Genomic DNA, 22,669 nt, shown 5'->3' on the forward strand with positions numbered 1-22,669 from the left:
GCGGTAGCTACTATGGCTATAGTGCGCCTATTCATAGGAATATTATAAAATAATTAACAATGAAGCCAGTTCAATTTAATTTCAGTTCTGAAACTTATAAAAGGCAGAGATGGGGGAAACCCCTGGTGCCATTTGACACTAAACACACACTACACTTCTGAAACCTATTCATAAAAGTTTGTTAACATTTGCCTCCTCTCCATTGATATGATGTAAATGTCAACAGTTCTCGAAGGTTAGCAAGAATTTGAAGTATTGAAGTTCGATGTTGTTGATAGTGCAAACAGTCAATCAGAATATGTTTAACTGTTAGATGTTCTAAGCAGTGTGGCAACTGAGGAGGATCACTGCCCATTAGTAGATGGAGGCGAGTCAGATGGGTGTGCCCTATTCTCATCCGTATGAGTATTTCTTCCTGCCGCACTGTCTGATTGCTTGAGTGCCAGAACTTTGGGTCTTGTTTCAACTGGAAAAGTTTGTTATTCGTTTGGTTGTGCCATAGCTCTGTCCACTGCATGCTGCTTGAATTAGGATATTATAATCAGGCACTGGAATAGGGACAGAGGTTAGGTCTAAAGTTGATGGATTTTTGGCAGATATATCAGCCAGTTCTTTCCCTTTTATTTCTGGTAGGTGTGAGTATATTGTCTTTTTTGATCCTGATTCTTTTGACAGCAATTACGTTTTGTTCCTGAAGCTCTTTTTTAATTTCTTCCTCTGTCACATTCAAAAGGACCCAACTTGATATAACACCCTTAGATGTATTTAGGGTTGCATGGGGAGTTACTTTCACTTGAATATTAGCAAAGGTTGTCATTTGTAAGAGTTTTTCAGAATGACTGCGGGTGACAGTTTCTACAAGTTCCCAAATTGCAGTCTCTTAACTGTCTTGGGAGACCCTGCAATACTCTCGCAAGTGTTTTTGGATTAGAAAAGGGCTGTTCTGATAATGAAAGCATTATTAAGAATGATAAGAGGCTGTTCTGATAATGAAAGCATTATTAAGAATGCAGGAAACTCTGTTGCAGAGGAAATGGTTTTAGCATTAGCAGAGGCATATGATGCAAGAAAGCAAGCTTATGCAGCATCAGCCAAAAAAAAAAAAAAAAAAACCTTCCACTTCACCCCTCTGTTCGTTCGAAATACCTGTCCATTCGAGCCTTAAATTTATTGAGGCTATCAACTTCCACAACAAGGGATGGAAGTCTGTTCTACCAACCAACTACCCGCTGGCTAAAGGAAAATTTCTGCACGTCTATCCTACATCTGTCTTTTCTCAATTTGAATTTATGCCCTCTCAGGTGATTATTCTGAGCAAGAAGAAGAATCCCATCAGCATTGAGCATGCTCAAACCATTCAAGACTTTATACATCTCTATCAGATCACCTCGCCAGTGCCTAATCTCCAGACACTGTAATTTGCAAAACTTAAGCCTTTCTTCGTAAGAGCAACCCTTTGTTCCATTCACTAATCTTGTTGCCCTTCTCTGTACCCGTTCCAGCAGCTCTACATCCTTTTTGAAATGAGGCTTCCAGACCTGTATACAGTACTCAAGGTGTCGCTTGACCATTGCCTTATACAAGGGAATAATCACCTCCTTATCCCTGCTAGAAAAATTCCTGTATATCATTGACAAGACACCATGAGCTACTCTTGCAGCCAGTCTGTACTGCTCAGAGAACTTCATATCTGCCTGCACAATTACCCACAGGTCCTTTTCATTCGCTACCACTGTCAGTGTAGTATACGTTGCTCTGGGGTTGCTGTTTCCCATATGTAGTACTTTACATTTGTCAACGTTAAACTTCATTTGCCACCCTCTCAGCCCATCTTCTCAACCTTTCCAGATCCTGTTGCAGCAGCATAGCATAAGTAGTGTCCTTAACAACCCTGCCAACCTTTGTATCGTCTGCAAACTTGGACATTAAGCTTGATATACCATCATCAATATTATTTATAAATACAGAAAACAATAACCTCTTTGGTTGAGAAGAGTCATGCTCGTGTTCTGTCTCTAGCTGACAGCTTGTTGGTTCTAAAGAGGGAAACATATTTTGTTCCATGTCGGCTCCTTTTAGCCCTTGGCAGATGAATTTTTCTGTCAAGGTTACCAGTCCCACCACGGAGAGGCAGGAGTAGTGCTTGGAGTGACCAAGCGAAATTAGTAGGAGTTAGTCTATTAAATATGAAAAAGAAAGAAAGTAACCTTTCTTTCCTTGCTCTCTACCAGTACTTTTGATAAAAGATCTGCTATTAAATAAAATAATTTATTAAGGGCAGAAACGAAAAAGAAAACTAAAATTCACCTTTTAGAAAATCGCAGTGAAAGAACAGAGAAATCACTCTGTCACAATCACTTGGCACCCGGGACCCCTAGGTATCACCTCCAAAGCTTGATATGATTGACTTACCAGTTTTTGCTTGAAGAGAAACCAAAGTTACTAGGAAAGGAAACCATTCAACCCTCACTTACGGCTAATTCTCTTAGCTACAATGCAAAAACAGCCCATAAAATGTCTCAACAAAACTTTAACCAGAACTTTTCTACACTTGTGTGTGTAGGTATATTTGGTCTAATGGCTCCTGGGATTTCTCCCATCTCCATGTATGTACACTGTATCGGACAAGCCAGGGATTTAAAAGTATATGGGTCATGTGGTATGTAGCATGCTGTGCCCTTGTTCATCTGGCTGTTTGTTGTTTGTTATTTGGTTTTTAGGAGCATTAGCAACTAAGGCCATATTGCTCCGGGATATGCGGTGGTCATTCCCTGACCTTTCCGCATCCTCCGTATTTGGTGGTGACGGGCTCGAACCCCGGTCTAATCAAGAAGCGTGTGCTACGCACTGCTGCTCCTTCCCACCTGGCTACGGAGGCAGCAGTTGTTCATCTGGCCTGTTAGCCGTCGGCCCCTAATGGAACCCAACGTTACCATACCTCAACCACGGAGAGGCTGGCCGGGTGTTACCTATATAGTACTCTGGCGGGTTCTGCCACCTACTTTCCTAGGATTTCAATGGCTAGAAGCTAAAAAAAAAGTGCTGCTCACGGTTAGTTATTAGCATTTGTTAGAATAATTTAGAAGCTTGTGAGGGGCTATACGCTGAAATAATATTTTCTATATGCCTAAATGGATCGGGCAAGAAATTTTGATGTAGTTCAATTTGAATGCGTAGGGCTGAAAACGCTGTGAAAGTCAACAGTAAAGGGTGTGAAGACTGGAGAGAAGAAAAGGAAGTAAGGGGCCGATAGGGAGGATGGCCTGCGATTGCAGTGGAGCAGGCCCATGCTCAACCAGAGGGAAGAGATCTGGGGAATGGGAGGAAAGGGGGGGACAGAGCCCCCTCTCCCCATGGGAGGGGAAAGAAAGCTGTTGTTATTTGGTTTTTAGGAGCATTAGCAACTAAGGCCATATTGCTCCGGGATATGCGGTGGTCATTCCCTGACCTTCCCGCATCCTCCGTATTTGGTGGTGACGGGTCAAACCCCGGTCTAAACGCACTGCTGCTCCTTCCCACCTGGCTACGGAGACGCCTGGGAAAGAAAGCACTGTTCAAGAGAGATACAGTGTATGTTGAGTCATATGACCACCTTGGATGTCCTTTAGTCTAGGTGCTCAACAGGGCAAGATGAGGTTCTTCTGGCTTCTGTGATATTTTTGACCGAGCTGAGTCACAGTCTTAGTTGTGTTTCCATTACTCTGGGCCATTGAGGGTTGGCTGTTGTCTTGTGATTGATATTGTCCTATTCATGAATGTGTGAACTTTTGGAATACCTCCTCAAGGGGAGGGGAGGGTCTGTTGTCTTGTGAACAGATTTTGTGCAAAAAGTGTGAAGGCTTTGTAGGTCTCTTCCTCTTGCAGATCGATGTCCTTCTGGTTTCGAAGAAGCGAATGAATCTTGGTGTAAAGTTGACATCTGAGGTTCTCGTAGTGGTCACACTCAGACCAGGTGCTCCCACGACTCCGCACCGCAGAGTAGCTGAGATTCCAAAGTCATATAGCCTCTTTCTAAATGGGCCCTGTCCGGTCAATAGGTAGGTGGTTTTGAGTCCGGGCGAAAACCAGGCTGAGGAGAGTGGATAAACTCGTCCAACATCTGGTATAAACTTCTTAGTAATGGAGCCTTTGATAGTAAGGTTCCAGCGATTTTGCCATAGTGATTTCACGTGTTGTAAAATCCATCTGTTCTCCACGGTTTTGGAGTTTGCTGAGTCTGTGGTGAATCCTATATGGAAGAGTATTTTTCCTTTGGAATGTTGGTACAGCAACCCCACAGCACGCAATCTCCAAGTCCAGGGGAAGGCTTCCCGCCAGGACTTGGAGCACGTGGGTGCTCACGGTGCAGCAAGGTCTTGTCATTATGAGTAATATCAATCAGTGTGTCATCTCCAGTTTTTCTTGTTGACAACTGTGCTAGTCTGTGTACTAGGTCCCAGCTGCATAGGCTAGTGCTGGGATAAAGAATGCCTTATGGAGGATGCCAATGACTCTTCTTCAGGCCCCAGTCTTTCATAGTCACTCTGGCCAGTAGGCTAGCATATCTTCTTATTTTTGTTCTCAGATAGCAGAGATGTGGCGTGAAGCTAAGGTTTCTGTCAGGTATCACTCGGAGGAATTTTATTTCTGTTAGCAACTTTATGGTTTTCCCGTTTATCTTAATCTGCGGAGGACTTCTAGGGTCAAGGAATCCTTTGAGAAGTATTGAACTTGTTTTATCTGATGAGATAGTAAGGAGATTTGTGCTAGCCCAATTTTGCAAGTCGCTAGTGGCCTGGTTTGCTATGGTCTCCAGTCGTGCCCAGCCGTCAGCCTGCAGCATCAGAACCAGGTCATCCACATATGCCTGGGTTTTGACATTTGGAATATCCAAAACCACCACTTTGCTTATTGGAGGCTTGAAGTGGGGAAACCCATGTTTAGTCTCTAGAGCAAAGTTTCCGGCATCCCCCTTTCCCCCCATACTTACCTTCAACCCATGCACGGTACTAAGTACTATAGGTTTTGATACCTTTCGTGTTTGGGGTTTTCATAAAAAAAAAAAAAAAATTAAGAACTCGTCAAAGACCAGGTTCCACAAGAGCGGGGCCCAGGACAGAACCCCAAGGGCAGCCCCTGTGGACCGGCCTAGAAACAGAGGCGTATGGCGTAGTAACAGTGATTCGCCTGTTTTCAAGATAGGATTTGAGGCATTGATGTAAGTCTCCTGTGATATGAACCTTCCGGAGCCTGGCCAGAACAGCAAGCCACCAGAGAGAACCAAAGGCTCCTGTGAAGTCAACTGATATTAGGAGGAAGTATTTTGTTTTGTAGTTTTTAGCTGTTTCAATAATATTTTTCAGAGCCTCTACAGCCGAGCGCCCCTTCCTAAAGCCATATAGGCGACTTGAGGTTTGATTCTTGGAAGTGGTTCTCGATTCTTTGGTAGAAGATGCTCAAAGAGCTTGCTGAAGATTGACAGCAAAGCGATTGGCCTATACGACCCTGGCATTCCTTGAAGTTTCGTCGGATTTTTTAAGATGAGTTTTATTCATGCCGTTTTCCCATGAGGCCAGGAAGTGGCCCACCAACAGACATCAGTTGAGGATTCTCAATATTGTGTTCAGTATAGTTTCTACCACCATCTTGAGCATCTCGGGCTTAATTTGATCCATACCAGGGGTCTTTCTATTTTTTATCCTCGCTGCTGCTATGCTGAGCTCCATTGGTGAGAAGGCAGGTTCAACAGCTGTGGTTGTGTATGAATTATTGTCCTCACATAGTTTTCTTTATTCCTGGGTTTGAGGCTTGGTTGCAGGAAGAAAGATATGGTCCAAGATACTGTCTATAGAGGATTTCCATGTTCTGGTATAGGTTCCCTGAGCTGTCTCGGTTACCGTTACGACTTCCCCTCTGGGAAGTTTGTTTGTGTTGACCCGATACACCACTCCTAGGGTGGGGAAACCTAGTATTTACTAAGTTTCCCCACGAGGCTTTCTTTCTTTTCTTTATTTTAGTTATGTAGTCATTTCTGACCTCATGGTACTGTTGACGTAGTACATCGACCTCTGCCTGTGGCCAGGATCTACGTGCCCTCTGAAATGCCTTCGGGCACTATTCACCCTTTTCCGGAGATCTGTGAGCTCTGGTGCCCACCAAGGGAAGGCTTTGAGGGAAGGTATCTTCTTCTTGATGGCTATATCTGCCGCTTCTGTGATTAGTTTTGTTACCTCTCGCTGATGCCAGTCTAGGTTGAATTCATTGGGGTGGAAGTTTTCTGCTTTCTCAGTCAACAGCTGCTTAAGACGTTTCCAAGCTGCCTTTGATATGGCGTTTCTTGGTAATAGAAGTCGTGCGACATGTTGCGTTTGGAGTGATCGGTGGAGGTTGTAAGTTAAAACTCTGTGATCTGAAGTGGTCCAGTGTTGTTGCATCTCCCAAGGAGAAAGGTGTCCTGCTATGGAATGACTTGCAAGGGTTAGGTCGATATTTGCTTCCCACATAGTGTTCGAGAAGGTGTAGGGCTGGTTCGGTCTGTTTAGAATGGATAGGTCGCTGCTTGATATGTACTCCTCTAGGTGCTGGCCTTTGTTTGTTCCTCTCCATTCTGGTATCTCACTGTGTCAGGCAGGTGATCTGCAGTTTGCATCAAGGCCTAATATACGTTTGGCGTTTGGTAGTTGTTGCTGCAGATTCTGAAGATATTGTATTGTAGGGAGTATATCTTCTCCTGGTTGGGTGTAGATGGACACTACATAAAATTCTCCTAGGGACAATGCTATATGGGCACAGACTACCCAGGTTGTGCATAGGTCTGTTATCTTAGTTACAGTGAGGTCAGGATTACAAACAGCAATGGCAGCACATGGAGTTTCACCATCCACTTGGACAATTTTAAACTGCAGTGGGTACCTTCTAACTTGATATTTGTGTGTGTGTGTGTGTGTGTGTGTGTGTGTGTGTGTGTGTGTGTGTGTGTGTGTGTGGGGCTCTTGTAGAAGAAGTAGGTCTAACTTCTCTTCTTTAGCTTTCTTAACTAGCTGTGCTACGACTGCCTTGAAGCGTTGCGCATTGTGTTGTGCTATCTTCACCTTTGACATGTTATAGTAGTTCTTATTACTCTCCATAATTGATTCTCAATTGTTATGCACCCTTTGCTTTAATGTAGACAGGGCATTTACTGTCCCTGATGGAATGATAAGATGGTAGCTTCATGGCCCTACAGTTTGTACAATCGGGGTTTCCGCTTTTTTTAGGCAATTTTTATATTTATGCCTAGTGTTGGCACAATGGCCACAAGTGGGTTGCGATTTCTTGCAGGTGTGAGTCGTGTGGCCAAAGCCACAACACCAGAAGCATTTGGGAACAGCCACACACTTTCTGAAACAGTGGCTGCCTGAGTTTACATAGATTCTGGACTGTTGGCTCCGGATTCTCCAAGTGGCCGGAGACGGTTCAGTGATCCAGTTAGCAGAATTTCCATTTCTGGACTCTGTTTTATACCTCTGTATGACATGTTGTCGTGGCTCATCGCTGGTGGGTAGCCGATGGCAGTTTTTTGGTATAGATCTCTTGAACAAGTTCTTCTGGGGTTATGTCTTTGTTGAGGCCTAATATTAGTATGCTTGGCCCTTTCTCTTTAGACAGTTCAGCTATGAGGCCTAAGGAGGGTATTTTAGAATTTTTAATATTCCCCATAGATCTTCCTCTGTGTCAGTTTGTATTATAACTCCAAAGTTTCTGGTTTTTCTAACAGATCTAATCTTCTTGTGTTTGGAGTCATCCTTAAGCTTTTAGATTACTGTTTGTTTCACTTCCTCACTCATTTTGTGGACTTCATTTGACGTTGGTTTCAATATTACTAGGTGTGGTTTGATGATCACGGTTTTCTTGGGGGCTATTCCAACCTGACCTGCAGGATGGTTTCCATTTGTAGCATTGATGTTGTTCCTTAGCGCCTGTGAATAAGTGGGAGCACACTGTAGCATGTGGTTTGCCCCACTGTTTTGGAGGACCTCCAATTTTGCTGTGGCAATTTCCTTCTCTAGCTGGGTTTGTACCAGGATGGTCTCCATTTTCATCCAAATGGAGACGATCTTTGCACGGAGAACAGCGGTAATCCTGTAGGTTGGCTCCTTAAAGAGGCACTCCAGGACAGTTTGCAAAGCAAACTCCAGGACGAGGCTATAGGGATCTCTTGTAGTTTATCCCATGGTTTTCCTGAGGCTTTGTCATTTTGGGTGGCAGTTTGCTCTGTGGATTCCTTGTTTTCACTTTGGGAGTGAGTCTCCCTATCAGCGTTCAGTGCAACATATTTCTTGTACTTCCGCTTGGAGGTGGAAGCTCTAGATTGGGTGGATTCAGGGCCCTTGTAGCAGTCCACTATGACTGGGTCATCACTGAGCTGTCTGCGACATAGGCGCTCCAGAATTTCCTGATATCTCTTCCTGTTCCATCATTTTCGTGTTATCGGGTTCACTTTCGCATAACCGAGTCCGTATTGTTTGCATTCAAGAGAGGAATGAAAGGGACGTTGAATGACACTAGCTAGGTGTTTGTAGTGCAATTGCAGCCTTGCAGCAGAACAATAAGTTTTTGGACTGTCCCCCTCCAAAAATAGAGGGGGGGAGGGGTAAGGTTGTTCGAAGATTGGCCCAGAAGGATACTGTTACTTTCTGTATAATGTATGTGGGCATTCGCTTCACATATAGTGAACTGCAGTTAAGGTCACATCTAATAAATGTCAGATGACTAATCCCTGCGCTGGAGGGGAATACTGCACATTCCGCAGTACGAGTCAGTACAGCAAGTTGTCTATTGTAAGTCTATGGCAGGGGGGGGAGGAACTCGACAGTTATGATTTCTTTGCAAAATAGTCAATTTTTATCACATTCTCAGTCTCAAAATGTTGGGACGGCATCACAGTCCAAAGTCAGGTGGGAACTGCCTCCAAGTCAAATGCGGATACAAACGTGTTGATCAGGAATATTTGGTCACCCTCCCTATTTCCTTGTTGTCAGCGGCATGGTGACCTGTCTGCCAACAAAGGGAACAGGTAAAAAACGCTTGTATTCTGCTAAATAACCAGGTAGATGTAAAAATAATCTCACCTAGGGAGTTCGCTAACGTTTCTTTAACACAATACACTTTGCCTGAAACAGAGAGCACTTAAACCACATGTTTAGACACAAAATCAGGAGCTGAAAATAAGGTGACCATGTTGAACGGCTGCCATATTGTCGCTCGTGTGTGTGTGTGTGTGTGTGTGGACAGCAATCCTCTTCATCTATCCTGGTATGTGGGTTGATCACTGTCTTTTCACACCTTCCTTCCTGCATCAAGCACGTGCTGTAAAGCCATTGTTGTTGTTTGGTTTTTAGGAGCATTAGCAACTAAGGCCATATTGCTCCGGGATATGCGGTGGTCATTCCCTGACCTTTCCGCATCCTCCATATTTGGTGGTGACGGGCTCAAACCCTGGTCTAATCAAGAAGCATGTGCTACGCACTGCTGCTCCTTCCCACCTGGCTATGGAGGCACCTTGTAAAGCCACTGTACCCACTGGCTCAGAATTTTGATATGTTTTGTCCTACGAAGAGTATTCAGCCCAGAACTGACAACATAATAGAAAAACGTGTGAACAGATACAGTACAAAAATTTTCAAAGTATAAGGGATAAGATAAATTTAATAACAAAATATTAAAAATTTGTAAAAATTTATTTTGTACATAAATGCTTTTAAATATAAATTTGTTCTTTCACTTGATTGTCCAACACTTAGAGCAAAATTACTTTCAAAAATCAAAAAAAAAAAAAAAAAAAATTGATGCAATAATACCTTCTACACCTATTTATATATCACTAGATTCCATTTCATCCACTTATAGATCTGAATTTTTGTGAGCATAAATTGCACAAAACTGAGGCTAACAATTGTGATTGTAGTCACCTCTTTCTCCAGTTATCAAAGTAATATGCTGTAAGCTAGAAACACAGATAAGAGACGACAGCATGTACTGGAAAAATTAAGAATTTGTACATTAAGGGATATTATTTGAAATGACCTTCACAACACAGTACTAGTGAAATGTTTAATAACGATTGGGGGATCTAAAAAGCTGCTACATAAGCAAGTATGCTCAAATTGGAGGCTTGGAAGGTTAACTTATAGTAAACTAGTAATTTTTTTTTTAGCGTTGGAATGTCTGACATACTGTAATCGTATTTTTGTAACCTTCACTAGCATATCTAGGGAGGAGTGAACCCTTACTGAAGAGTAGAATACATAAAATAAACACACACACAAACCTGAACTAAAGTTTCACTAGCAAGATTCCATTTCTTGATGCACATATCCCTTGATCCAGAGAAAAGGAAGTCTCCATTGATAGCCAAAGATTGAATACCATCATAGTGAGGAGGTTCTAAGTTCACTTTAGGGGTGTGTATTCCTCCCACTCCTTCCATTACTTCAAATACCTGAAATCATAGGAAAACTCATTAGTCACATTTTCTGAAAGTGAAAAAATGAGATTTACGGATTGAGAAATTAGTTACAAATCATTAAGAAAAAAAAGTTGACCCTCTCTTTCCCCTTTCCTCTCTTCCCCCTCCCCCTTAATACTATTAAAAATATATAAAAACAACTTTGTTTAATTTAGTATTTTTTTTCAAATCTTTCAAAAATTATTTTTATCTGACCAAATAATATTACCTCCAAAACAGTACCAGTATTTTCTGAAAAAGAAAAAAAAATTTTTTTTTACTAATAGATTTTTAAGAATTCTTGCCTGGTATAAATTTTCTTGTTAGGTATGAAAATTATTTTAAACTGAGAAGACAATATTCAAAATCAGTAAGGAAAAAAAATTTCTTACTATTACAAACTCCAAGACACCCAACTCCCTTTTACAAATATCAGAGAACAATAAACAAATATAAAAAATAAATATCAGTTCAATGTAAATGATATTAATTTCTTGTAGTCCATGTCATTCTCATTTATATAACCCATACTTTGCATATGAACCTGCTGCATGCCTGACTTCATAGGTACAAGTTCCCATGATTCTAGGATTTTTTCCTGAATTTGTGCAGGTTTTTGGAGACAGGAGAACAACTTGACTGCAGCGACTTGACAAAGCAGCTGAAGAGAGTTGCAAAACTTGAGTAGTGCTCAATACAAATTAGTCTCTCCTCTCACATGCTGTCTCAGAATATGTTCTGATTTGCAGTTAAATTCATGCTAGTATTGACTTCAAAGTTTATTTGACATAATAACCATTAAAGTGTTGGATGTCCATTAAATATGTCCAGTGCCTGATTACTAGTAATACTGAAATTCATAGCCTGTATGGTGAACTTCGCATTGCTTTACAACAGCATAATAAATATTCCCAGGTAGTTTTTTGTATAAGTAAAATCACATTGAAATCACTTTTTATCTGCCATTTTCAATTTTATTTTTCTTAATGTAAATTGGAAGTTATCTGTTCTGAAAGTTCATGGGTATAATAAGTCAATATTCTTAAAATGTTAGTCAGTGATGTTAGCATAACTGGAAAAAAAAACACATGTAAGACTTCTGTGAATGCATGTCCATTATATTAGTAGTGACAAATGTTACAAGGCTTATACAGCATCAAACAAAAAAAAAAAAAAAACTATCAGTATCATCTGTTCATCCCTTTTAATTACATTACTCTGCATTTTGAAAAAAATTCACCAGTTTTCTCAGAAAAGGGTATTTCTGAATCTTTTTCAAATGCCTATTTCAAAAATGACTTCCATTAGTTTCCATCACGTCAGGTTTCTTCAAAAATCATGAAAGAAAATTTGATTTTTCACAATTTTTTATTAATTTTGGCAGAATTTGTACATTGAAATTGTAACAAAACACTACTTTTACCAGACTTTTATATTTAAATAAATTTTGAAAACACTATTAAAAAGGGCAGTGAGAAAAGTCCATTAAACACTCACCTCTCATTTTAAAAACTGATCTATGATGGGTTAAATTTTTGTTCCCTTGATTTTCTTGCAGTTCCTTCTACTTTACAGTCCCTCTTCAGCATCCAATAGTCAGCCATTATGTTTACATTCCCCCCTCCCCTGTTTAGTACATCTTCTCCATGTCTTTAATGTTCTGGTGAAACCTCTCACCCTGTTCTTCACTAAATACTGCATGTTCTTCACCTGTCAAACCAGATGGTTCTATTGCCACCATCTGTTCCCATCTGTCAAACCACTTAATCCAAAGATAAAGCTAACCTGCCAGCATCCTATTTTTCTTCCAGCTCATGTATTGATGATTTTGGTAAACCACCTCCCACCATTACACTCCATTCAATTTCTCCTGGGGTCTTCTGTCAAAAAGGAAGTCAGAAAGATTTTGAGCAATCTTGATGCTAAGAAAGCTTTAGGTCCTGATGTTATTTCTATACTTGTTCTTAAAATCTGTGCTCCTGAACTTACTCCTGTTCTGTGTCGCTTTTTTGGCTTTGTTATTCCAGAGGTTTTCCCTTCTTGCTTGGAAATTTGCTCATATCCAGCCAGTTCTTAAATAGGGTGACAAATCCATCCCATCCTGTCCAATTATCATCCCATTGCACTTACTTTTGCTCTTTCTAAAGTAATGGAGAAATCAATTAACTGCCAACTCTTAAACTATCTAGAAACCTTCTATATGATCGACAATCGCCAGAATGGATTCATCACTATCAATCCACTGGTGATATTCTGGTTTATGTTACCCATTATGGCAAATTCAATGGAAAAGTTTGGTAAAACTCAAGCAGTTGCTCTTGACATTGCAAAGGCTTTTGATCATGTTTGGCTTAAAGGTCTTCTAAATAAGCTTCCATCTTATGGTTTGCCAACTGTTTTTTAGTAATTGGGTATCCAGTTTTCTCTCTGACTGCTCACTGTGGGTGATGATACATAGCTCTCTGTCTTCTAACTTATCTGCTAATGCCGGTGTTTCCCAAGGTTCAGTTCTTTCTCCCACTCTTTTCTTCTTGTATATTAATGACCTTCTTCCACTGACAAGAAATTTTATCCATAGTTTTGCTGATGATAGCACATTGCATTCCACTTTCCACTTAGAGAAACCTTGCCCTGCACAAACAGCTTTAGGCTTCAGGTCCTTGAGGGTATCACAGAAATTCTATAAGACATGCCAAGATGTGGTCTAAAACACTGATATTCAGGTGGCGCTTAAGTCAAATGGCCCCAATTCTGGCAAAGTCCGATCAGTCTGTGACAGTCAAATCATCTGCTTGCACCTTCATGATGGTGGGACTGTTAGTAATCCTGGGTATAACCCCCATGTGCAAGTCCTGAAATATGGCACCTAGCAGACTGTGGTGTGACCACCCAGGTGCAAACCAATGTAAGCAGGAGTCGAAGTGTGGCACCCCACACTGCATGGAGGAATGCTGACCTTCTGTGTCATCAGGCAATATTAGGTGGTAGTGACGCTCATCAGCCGGTGAAATACCACCACTTTGCTTATTGGAGGTTTGAAGTGGGGGAACCCATGTTTAGTCTCCAGAGCAAAGCTATGATAGACCCTCCCCCATCTCTTCCATCATAAAGTATAATTGATATCTTTTGAGGTTACAATGGACACTGTGGCAAGAACCAACTTTACTTACATTTTGAGGATACAGCTCTAAAACAGTGTTTGTGGGCCAGCCATTAGTTGGTACACCGGACCAAACCTATTGGTAATTCTCTAGGAGGCTTCCAAATCAGCTAGTGTATTAGCTTGCTGCCTCTAACTAATCTGGCAGATAGTCGCTGGAGGGAGTCCAAGTAGTGAGTATGCATGGGGCATTGTCAAGCCCATGTTATATCAAGGAGCTGGGTATATTCTTACCACATGTACGCCACATCCACAAATTTCGTTAATGCATACAGCATGTTTCTTACTACTGAATACACTGTGAATTGTCAATCTAATAGAGCGAACTTATCTGTGAAAAGATGAAACAACCCAAACACATTCTTTTTCATTTCCAAAAAGTCTGCCAAACTCCACATACTTTTACTGACAGAATCTCAGTTATCAGTTGATTCAACCACTGCTCATCTCAGTTGTCCGAATTATTCGCTATGTAATTCCATTCGCTTCAAAGGTGGTATTTGTGTATATGTCCATCGAATATCCCTCTCAGAGAATTAGTAATTTGGAATCTTCTCTGGCTTAAAATCTCTCTACCACATTCTGTCAAATTCATCTGTTGTCATCCCATTGACATCCTATCTTTCTCCAATACAACTTTCCTAACAATGAAGTAATTTTCCTTGGTAATTTTAATATTCGCAACTCTAGATGCTGCAGTTTTCAAGTCAAGCTGACCCAGCTGGTCGAGATTATTATTAGCCATATGGTGCAAGGAAGCCCAAGGCTTGTGCTGCACCTGCAAAAAAAAAAAAAAAAAACACACTCCCATTTCACCCCTCCATTCGTTCGAAATACCTGTCCAGCTGAGCCTTAATTTATTTAGGCTATCAACTTTCACAACAAGGGATGGAAGTCTGTTCCACCATCCAACTACCCACTGGCTAAAGGCAAATTTCCACACATCTAGCCTACATCTGTCTTTCCTCAATTTGAATTTATGCCCTCTCAGGTGATTATTCTGAGCAAGAGGAAGAATCCCATCAGCATTGAGCATGCTCAAACCATTCAAGCCTTTATACACCTCTATCAGATCACCTCCCCGGTGCCTAGTCTCCAGACACTGTAATTTGCAAAACTGAAGCCTTTCTTCATAAGAGCAACCCTTTGTTCCATTCACTAATCTTGTTGCCCTTCTCTGTACTCGTTCCAGCAGCTCTACATCCTTCTTGAAATGAGGCCTCCAGACCTGTATACAGTACTCTAGGTGTGTCCTGCCATTGCCTTATACAAGGGAATAATCACCTCCTTATCCCTACTAGAAAAATTCCTGTATATCACTGACAAGACACAGTGAGCTACTCTTGCAGCCAGTCTGCACTGCTCAGAGAACTTCATATCTGCCTGCACAATTATCCCCCCCGGTCCTTTACATTCTCTACCACTGTCAGTGTAGTATCACAGAGTTGATACGTTGCTCTGGGGTTACTATTTCCCATATGTAGTACTTTACATTTGTCAATGTTAAATTTCATTTGCCACCTCTCATCCCATCTGCTCAACCTTCCCGGATCCTGTTGCAGCAGCATAGCATCAGTAGTGTCCTTAACAACCCTGCCAACCTTTATATCGTCTGCAAACGTGGACATTAAGCAGAAAACAATAATGGACCCAACATTGAACCCTCACGGACTCCACTAATAACATTTAGTCCACGATCAGCAGTGTCTGTTGATTACCACTCTCTGTCTTCTCCCCTCAACCATCCCTTTATTCATACCAGTAATATGCCTCCAATGCCACACTGCTACAATTTGTGCCGACCGGGCTAGCCAGGTGGGTAAAGTACCTGCCTGGCAACCCAAAAAAAAAAAAAAAAAAAGCTCCAAGCCTTTCTAAGATCGAAATATATAATATCAAAGTTATTCCCTGCGTACAGTTCTTTTGTGACTGCATCATAATATCCAATCAAATTAGTCAAGCAAGACTTTCCCTTAACAAAACTATGCTGTGTCCGAGCTATAAATGAAGTCTTGTCTAGATAATCCTGCAGTGCTTCTTTAACCAGTGCATCCATTAATTTTCCTGGAACAGAAATTAAACTCACAGGTCTGTAATTACCTGTGTCTCCCTTTGATCCCCCTTTGTGGATTGGGGTCACATCTGCACATTTCCAGTCCATGGGTACCTCCCCTGAGTCCAAGGAAACTGTCATAATTATGGCTAAGGGTTTGCTTACTTCCTTTGCTACCTCCTTTAATACAACTGGATTTATCCCATCCACCCTGGGTGCTTTTTTTTATGTTTATCCTCGACAATTTCTCCTCCACTTTACTATCAGTTATTACAAAATCGTCTAGCTCGCTGCCAGAGTTGAATACACCTCTGGCATTCCCCTTCCTAAATAACTCCTCATGTGTGAATGTAGATGCAAAATACTCGTTTACTTTGTTAGCCACCTGAGCAGAATCCTCAACTGTAGAACCATCAATATCCAGTGTACCAATCTGATTAATTCCTGTCCTTCAAGAGTTTACATAAGTCAAGAACTCTTTTCTGTTTTTCTTTGCATCCTTTGCCAAGGATTTCTCATAATCTGCCTTTGCCTGCCTAATCTCCTTTGTGACTTGGTTACAGACCAGCTTATATCTATCATAGGCTTCCATGTCATCCATTAATTTATATGTATCCCATGCATTTTTCTTCTCTGCCATGTCTCATTAGTTCATCTGACATCCATTTAAGCCTAAACCTTGAACAATATTTCTTAGTTGGTATGAAAAGCCTAGTAGCTTCCAAGATTAATTCTTTGAATGCTTCCCATTTTGAATTTGCTGTTGGTAACATCATCAGTTGGTCCCACTGTATAGAATTTAATTACTCTCTCAGACCGTCGCCTTTACGAAAGCAAAAACCCTTCCCTTTACCCCTGATGGTAGTTACCTCTTTGAGTAAATCCCACTTCAGCACACTGTGATCACTGCCACCTAGTGGTTCCTTTATCTGCAGATTTTTAATGCATAAAGAATCACTACTGATAATCAGATCAAGAGTATTACTCCCTCTAGTTGCCTCCCGAACATGCTGATGTAGAAAACAATCGTCCAATAAATCCACAAAAGCCTTGCTAGTGTGTGAGTGACCAACCCACAAATTCCAGTCAATATCTGGGAAATTAAAATCCCCTATTATAAGACTCTCTGATTTACTGGCCCACTCTATTTCCCTGTACAGTTTCTTATTATAGTCATCAGACTCATTGTTCCTATAGCACACTCCTACTCTCAATTTTGATCTCCCAATGCTTATGTCACACCAAACTGACTTGATACTGCACTGTCCAGCAATGTGACTGGCTTCACTTCCTTGGATTTTATGTGTTTCTTAACTAATAGCATAACCCCTCCTCCCTTCCTATCCTGTCTATCCTTTCTGTAGACTTTGTACTCCCCAAATTCCAGTTCTGCATTACTTATATCTGTGTGACACCACATCTCTAATATCCCAACAATATCCACCTTTGATACTTTAAGCACTACCTCAAATTCATCAAATTTATTTACCAAACTCCTAGCATTGGTGTATACACAAGTATACATGGACTTGTTCTTATTCTTAGCTACTCTAACACAACCCATGTGTTTACTTGTACTGCAATGACTCCCAGCAGTCTCTGAAATATCCTGCATCTTGTTTTCCAGTCTGCTGCTCACTCCAATAGAATCAGTGCAAGAATCACTTTCAACTCTGCCAGTGGCTACTGTTAATCTATTAGTCCTTGTATCCCCCCCCCCAAGCTAGCAGTTTTCCAACCCACCTAACACTGCTTCGATAGCATCAGCAAATATTCTTGCACCCTTTCTATATTTAAGTGTATCCTATCCCTATAGAAGCAGTCTCTCCTGTTAACATGATATCCAGCTCAGTATCCTGGGTGTGCCAAGCCCATACTCACCAGATGTGAGCCCCTGGGGGTAATGTTGAGGCTTTTGCAATTTCTAAAGACCTCACACAGATTGTTCATTTACCTACCAGAATACCAGTAATCCTAACCACACAGCCAACACACTTGATCTTTTTCTCAAAAATAATAGGCAAAGTACATGGTCGAGGTGGGTGGTCCTCTAGGAACCTCATATCACAACTTGGTGATTATCTCTTCTCCAATGGAGCCTTTTTCTCATGGCCATTTCCAACCTCATATAGATTGACATTACAAGAATGCAAAGTGGGATGATCTGTAAGATTTCTTTTCTTTGTTTAATTGGTTGGATTACTGTTTAAAAGTTCTGATGTCAATGTTTGCTCAGATCGTGTCAGTAAAATTATTCTTGTAGGTATGGAATCCTTTATTCCACACTGCACTTTCAATTCTCATCCTGTATCTAAACCTTGGTTTTCCAATAAATGTGCTAAGGCTGTTCAAGAGAAGAATGTTGCATATCGTAATTGGCTCATTTCCAAATCTTCAGTTTCATTTTCTGCCTACAATGCTCTTAACAATTGTAAAGCAGTTTATTCACTTATGCTTCTGTCAATGCCCCTAACCTAACTCCCTCCTCAAACAGTATATCATTTAACATTACATCCCATGAAAAGTGGTTTGTTGTTTGGTTTTTAGGAGCATTAGCAACTAAGGCCATATTGCTCCGGGATATGCGGTGGTCATTCCCTGACCTTTCTGCATCCTCCGTATTTGGTGGTGACAGGCTCAAACCCCGGTCTAATCAAGAAGCGTGTGCTACGCACTGTTGCTCCTTCCCACCTGGCTACGGACGCTCCTATGAAAAGTGGTGTAATGTCAAATGTAAAGGGGGTGGAATTAGATACAAGTACTGCTTCATTTGACGACACATACCTGTACATAAAATTTTGATAAAATAATGTTATCCAAGAACTGAAACTGAATGTGTCTACTGTAATTATTTTTTTTATACTATCCTGCCTAGCTTATGTTTACTAAATATCAATTTTTTAAAAAATTTATTAATAGCAAATAAAAAATAATAGCAAATAAAATAATAGCAAAAAAAAAAAATTAATAGCAAAACCATGACCATGTTTGCCTATAACAATGTTACAGGCAACATTTTGTTGGATGTGCTAATGCTGCCTCTTATGTTTGCCATTCCTTCTTTATTTTTCTTAATTTTACTTTAATTTACTAAAATCTAACATGGAGAGAATGTTTAGGAAACTGCTCCTCAAGAAAGATTTTGTTTTGTAGAAAGAGGGGGTGATTTTGGTGAAAGGTACTTAATCACCTCATAATGGAGGTCTGGCTAACAGCACTTGGCTCTTTTTTTTTAATGGTGAAGACAGTTTTCAACTAATGTATGATAAATGGCCTGCTACAATGGCAAAACTCTCTGATGCAAAATTAGTGTTTGTTTCAGTACCATTAACTGAATAATAAGATTATGCAGAGATATAAAATGTTTTTCCAAGTGCACTGGCTATTTGTGACTGAATCTGCAATAGGACGTTCATTATATTCCATAATCAATCAAGGATGCAACATGTATTTTATCACCATTTTCTGGATTTTTATCACAAATCACTTTAATGCTGGTTGACTACTACGTAATAAAGGATGTAAATCAGATCCATAATTCCTTTTGTCTCTCATGATTTGGCACATGCTGGTTTAAAGGCTATGAGATTAAACATGGTAGAATATCTCTCAAGTAGATGTTTTTGGAATTGCAATTGCAGCTGCACAGATAATTTTTTTTGTGATCACTGTATGACTAATAGGTTCCTAACTGACTGCAGTGATGTTCAACTCTGCCAGATGTTGGAATTTATTCCAATCAGCATGATCAATCTTCTACCAGAATAACCTAAAAGGAAAATATAATCTCTCACTAAGTATTGAAGTAATCACAGGGGAATGAGCACTTCCATATGGGCTCTTCACCCACCTTCCAAGTAAGTGAAGAGCAAAAAGAAGCGCAGAAAAAAAAAAATCACTGGCAGAAAATGATCAGGCAGACATATGGAAGGTGTCGGTTCCTACATTTAAAAAGGAGAGCTCAGTCACTGTCAGTTCTCTGTGATGTGTCCCCTCCCTAATGTCAGCACTATCCCACAAGATGGTGTGTCACTGGAATTCCCTAACAAAAAAACAAGGAAATGCAACTGCATTATAAGGTCATCAAGGTCTGTCTGGGGGATGTCAGCCCCAGGTGAAAAACTGTTATTAGAAATCCAACTGCTAGTTTGATTGCTACTGCTTCTATGATGGCTGTGAGTAGCAAAGGCTGAAATGGTGTCTGATTGCCAAAAAGGATAGCAATCCCCCCCACCCCATGAGTGGGACCCTCCTTATTTCTATCCTTCTAAATGATAGGATGGTTACACACAGCGGAGTCATCATTTACGTTCAGATAAACAAAGCAAACTGATTCATGCTTTTACATGAGGGTGATGTCATTATTATTTGCTGGAATCCCCAACAATTCTATTATAACACAACATTTGGGCTTGCTGAATCCACTCAATTAGCTTCCAAAGAGCTGATTGCTTGTTTTTCTCAGCCTTGGATTTCTTTTTCGGTGAAGTATGGATTCCATACTATGTACATTCTTCCTTTGCATAAAATTCCAAGACTGAGTCATCTGGTACCACCTTCACACCAACAACCACTTTTTCTTGTAATACAATGGGTACTTCAGTTTCAGTAGTTTTTCTTTACTAGTTGATTTTTGTAGAGGAGGTGCAGTAGCAGACATAGGAGTGGCAGCTAAATGCTCTTTCTGTGAGGGTTTTTGTGAGCTTAATAATTAGCATGCAATGACAGCCAATGATTCTTCTGGTTGAACAGTCGTTTCAGTTTGTGCTCCAATGAAAAATTTCACTGCAAACTTCTGAGTGTATGAATGTTCGTTCCTATTCATAGGTTTTAGTGATTTTCTTGCTTCCTAGTGTGGTATATGTTCAGCTATGCCTTTAATTTTTTTTTCTCTCTTTCCATCACTGGCTTTCTCAAGAGTATGCAAAGTGGGGTGGAACAGTAATTTGGTGATGGTGGCCCTTAGCACCATGAAATTACAGCCATTTCCAAGTATCCATCTTTTTTTCCTATTTTGTCTCCATGTTATTTTAGATCACCAAAAATAGATGGATGGAAGGCAAAAAATTTAGGAGCTGTTTATCGCTGGAGGAGCTGTTTAACCTGGAAATCCACATATACAGAAGCAATGGAAACATGCTCAAAAACAGTGCTGACTTTCTAAAATTCTGTTTTATAATAAAATAAATTATTATTACTTTCTGAATGCACCTCATATTATAGTTTATGCTCTATGAGTTGTGAATAATCTTCATCACATCCTTCAATTGATAGATATTGATACAACTGCTATTTATGTAACTTTTAATAACTGCTAATTAAAAGTTAACTAAAGACAATCCAAGAACAAATAAAAATTGATCTTCTTTAATTTATATTTACATTACAACTCACCTTGATATAATGATCTTTAGATCCTGTCACCACTATGTTATTGTCTAGTCCCAAATTATCAACTGAGAGACACATTACTGCTGCTTGATGACCACCACTTAACTTGCCAATACAGTTAAACCTGAAACAGTTACATATGATTAGAATAAAATTTATTGCATTTTAGAAATAAAACAAGAGGATGGTTAGAAGGGTTTGCAGAAATACTATGAAACAAAAAAAAAAAAAAAACACCCAACTTCTTTTTTAAAAATTTTATTTCACTGTTTATCATTGTCCTCCTGAATTAAAATATGCACACTTTTGGAGAAAAGTGTCCAAGTTATTTGATAACACATAAAATAGTCAAGTCTTCACATAGCATATATAACCTCTTTGTCCATGAAAGTGTTTCTTAAGTTTTGGAAAGAGGAAGAAATGACTGAGAGTCAAAGTCTGGATATTTAAGGGAATCGTGGATTTTGAACCACGCATCAGTGAGAGCTGTCTTATGCTCGTGCAGTGTCCTGATAGAAAAACTGCTATAATATTATAACACAACTTATGATTAGATGCTTTATCTCGATAGTATCGCCTTTAGGTATACCAGCAGACAGGTTTAACAGTCATTCAGTAATCTTCCATGCCCATTTCTTCTACTATTGCTGCTGTTTTGATATTGACATATTTTCATATGACCCAAACTTTACTCATTTTCAAATGACTCTCTTTCACATCTAAAATTTGCATAACATTTGACAGCAGTGAAATATGCTGGAATAGTCTGCAAGTTTTGCCAACATATTAACACTGACTACTACTTCAAATGCAGATACCTGACTGATAACAGTAAAAAGGCTGGATTTGTCCATTCTGTTATTTTCAACAGATACAGCTTACAAAAATCCCTGAAAAAAAAAAAAAAAAAAAAAATTGTCAGCAGAGTAACAGCATTAACATCATCTACTGAGTGATGGTACCTACATATAAAATTTCAGGATTATCTGAATAAATAATTCTAGATCACTATAAACATTTTCAATGACCCTAGTATCTCATAAAACATTACCAGCATTTTACATCAGATTTATAGCCATTTGTAGTTTCACCTTATTTTATCAGAGAGAATATAAAATACTTGTTAATAACAAGACAGCAGTACTAGAGAATAGGACCTTGCCATGTTAGAAATAAATTTTTCACAGAGAGATATATTTTTGGTTGTAATTTGGTTGGAATTGGAGAGAAGTTTTTTACTCTTTATTGATTAGTGATGCACCCTAAGAGGAAAATTCTGTAAGCAAGATGAAGTATATATTTTTTTTCTTTCTTGTTTTTTTTTTTTTTTTTTTTAATCAACCTGACAATTTTGTCACAATGCAGCATGAGTTTTAAGTGAAATCTGGTTGGTGAGATCTCTACACGTTCATTGCCACAAAAGTGATGTAACAGAGCTCGCCATTGAGAAGGTGTGCATGAGTGGATTTTAGGAAGGCAGGCCAACCGGACTTCTCCTAAATCTTATAAAATAGAAAGATATTGGATCCATCAGTGTTTTAGATTGAGTATCCGATAACAGAATTTCTGTTCCCCTCTAAGCCCCATCCTAACTGATGCA

The 22,669-nt window shown here is 39.9% G+C and overlaps 1 protein-coding gene across 2 annotated transcripts in view; it reads right to left on the minus strand.

The window, feature by feature from the left end:
* The window catches only part of LOC150087230 (kinesin-like protein KIF21A), a 779,086-nt gene that overhangs the window by 19,962 nt on the left and 736,455 nt on the right, over positions 1 to 22,669 (minus strand). For both annotated transcript variants that reach the window (XM_090371900.1, XM_090371899.1), the window contains 2 exons: positions 21,073 to 21,193; positions 10,289 to 10,459 (listed from right to left, as the gene is read on the minus strand). In XM_090371900.1, coding sequence (XP_090228026.1) covers positions 10,289 to 10,459; positions 21,073 to 21,193 — 292 coding nt within the window. The remainder of the gene's footprint in view (positions 1 to 10,288; positions 10,460 to 21,072; positions 21,194 to 22,669) is intronic.

This window comes from Mastigoproctus giganteus, chromosome 4 (genome assembly GCF_048544385.1).
Source record: "Mastigoproctus giganteus isolate SK-2022 chromosome 4, ASM4854438v1, whole genome shotgun sequence".
Taxonomy (NCBI): domain Eukaryota; kingdom Metazoa; phylum Arthropoda; class Arachnida; order Uropygi; family Thelyphonidae; genus Mastigoproctus; species Mastigoproctus giganteus.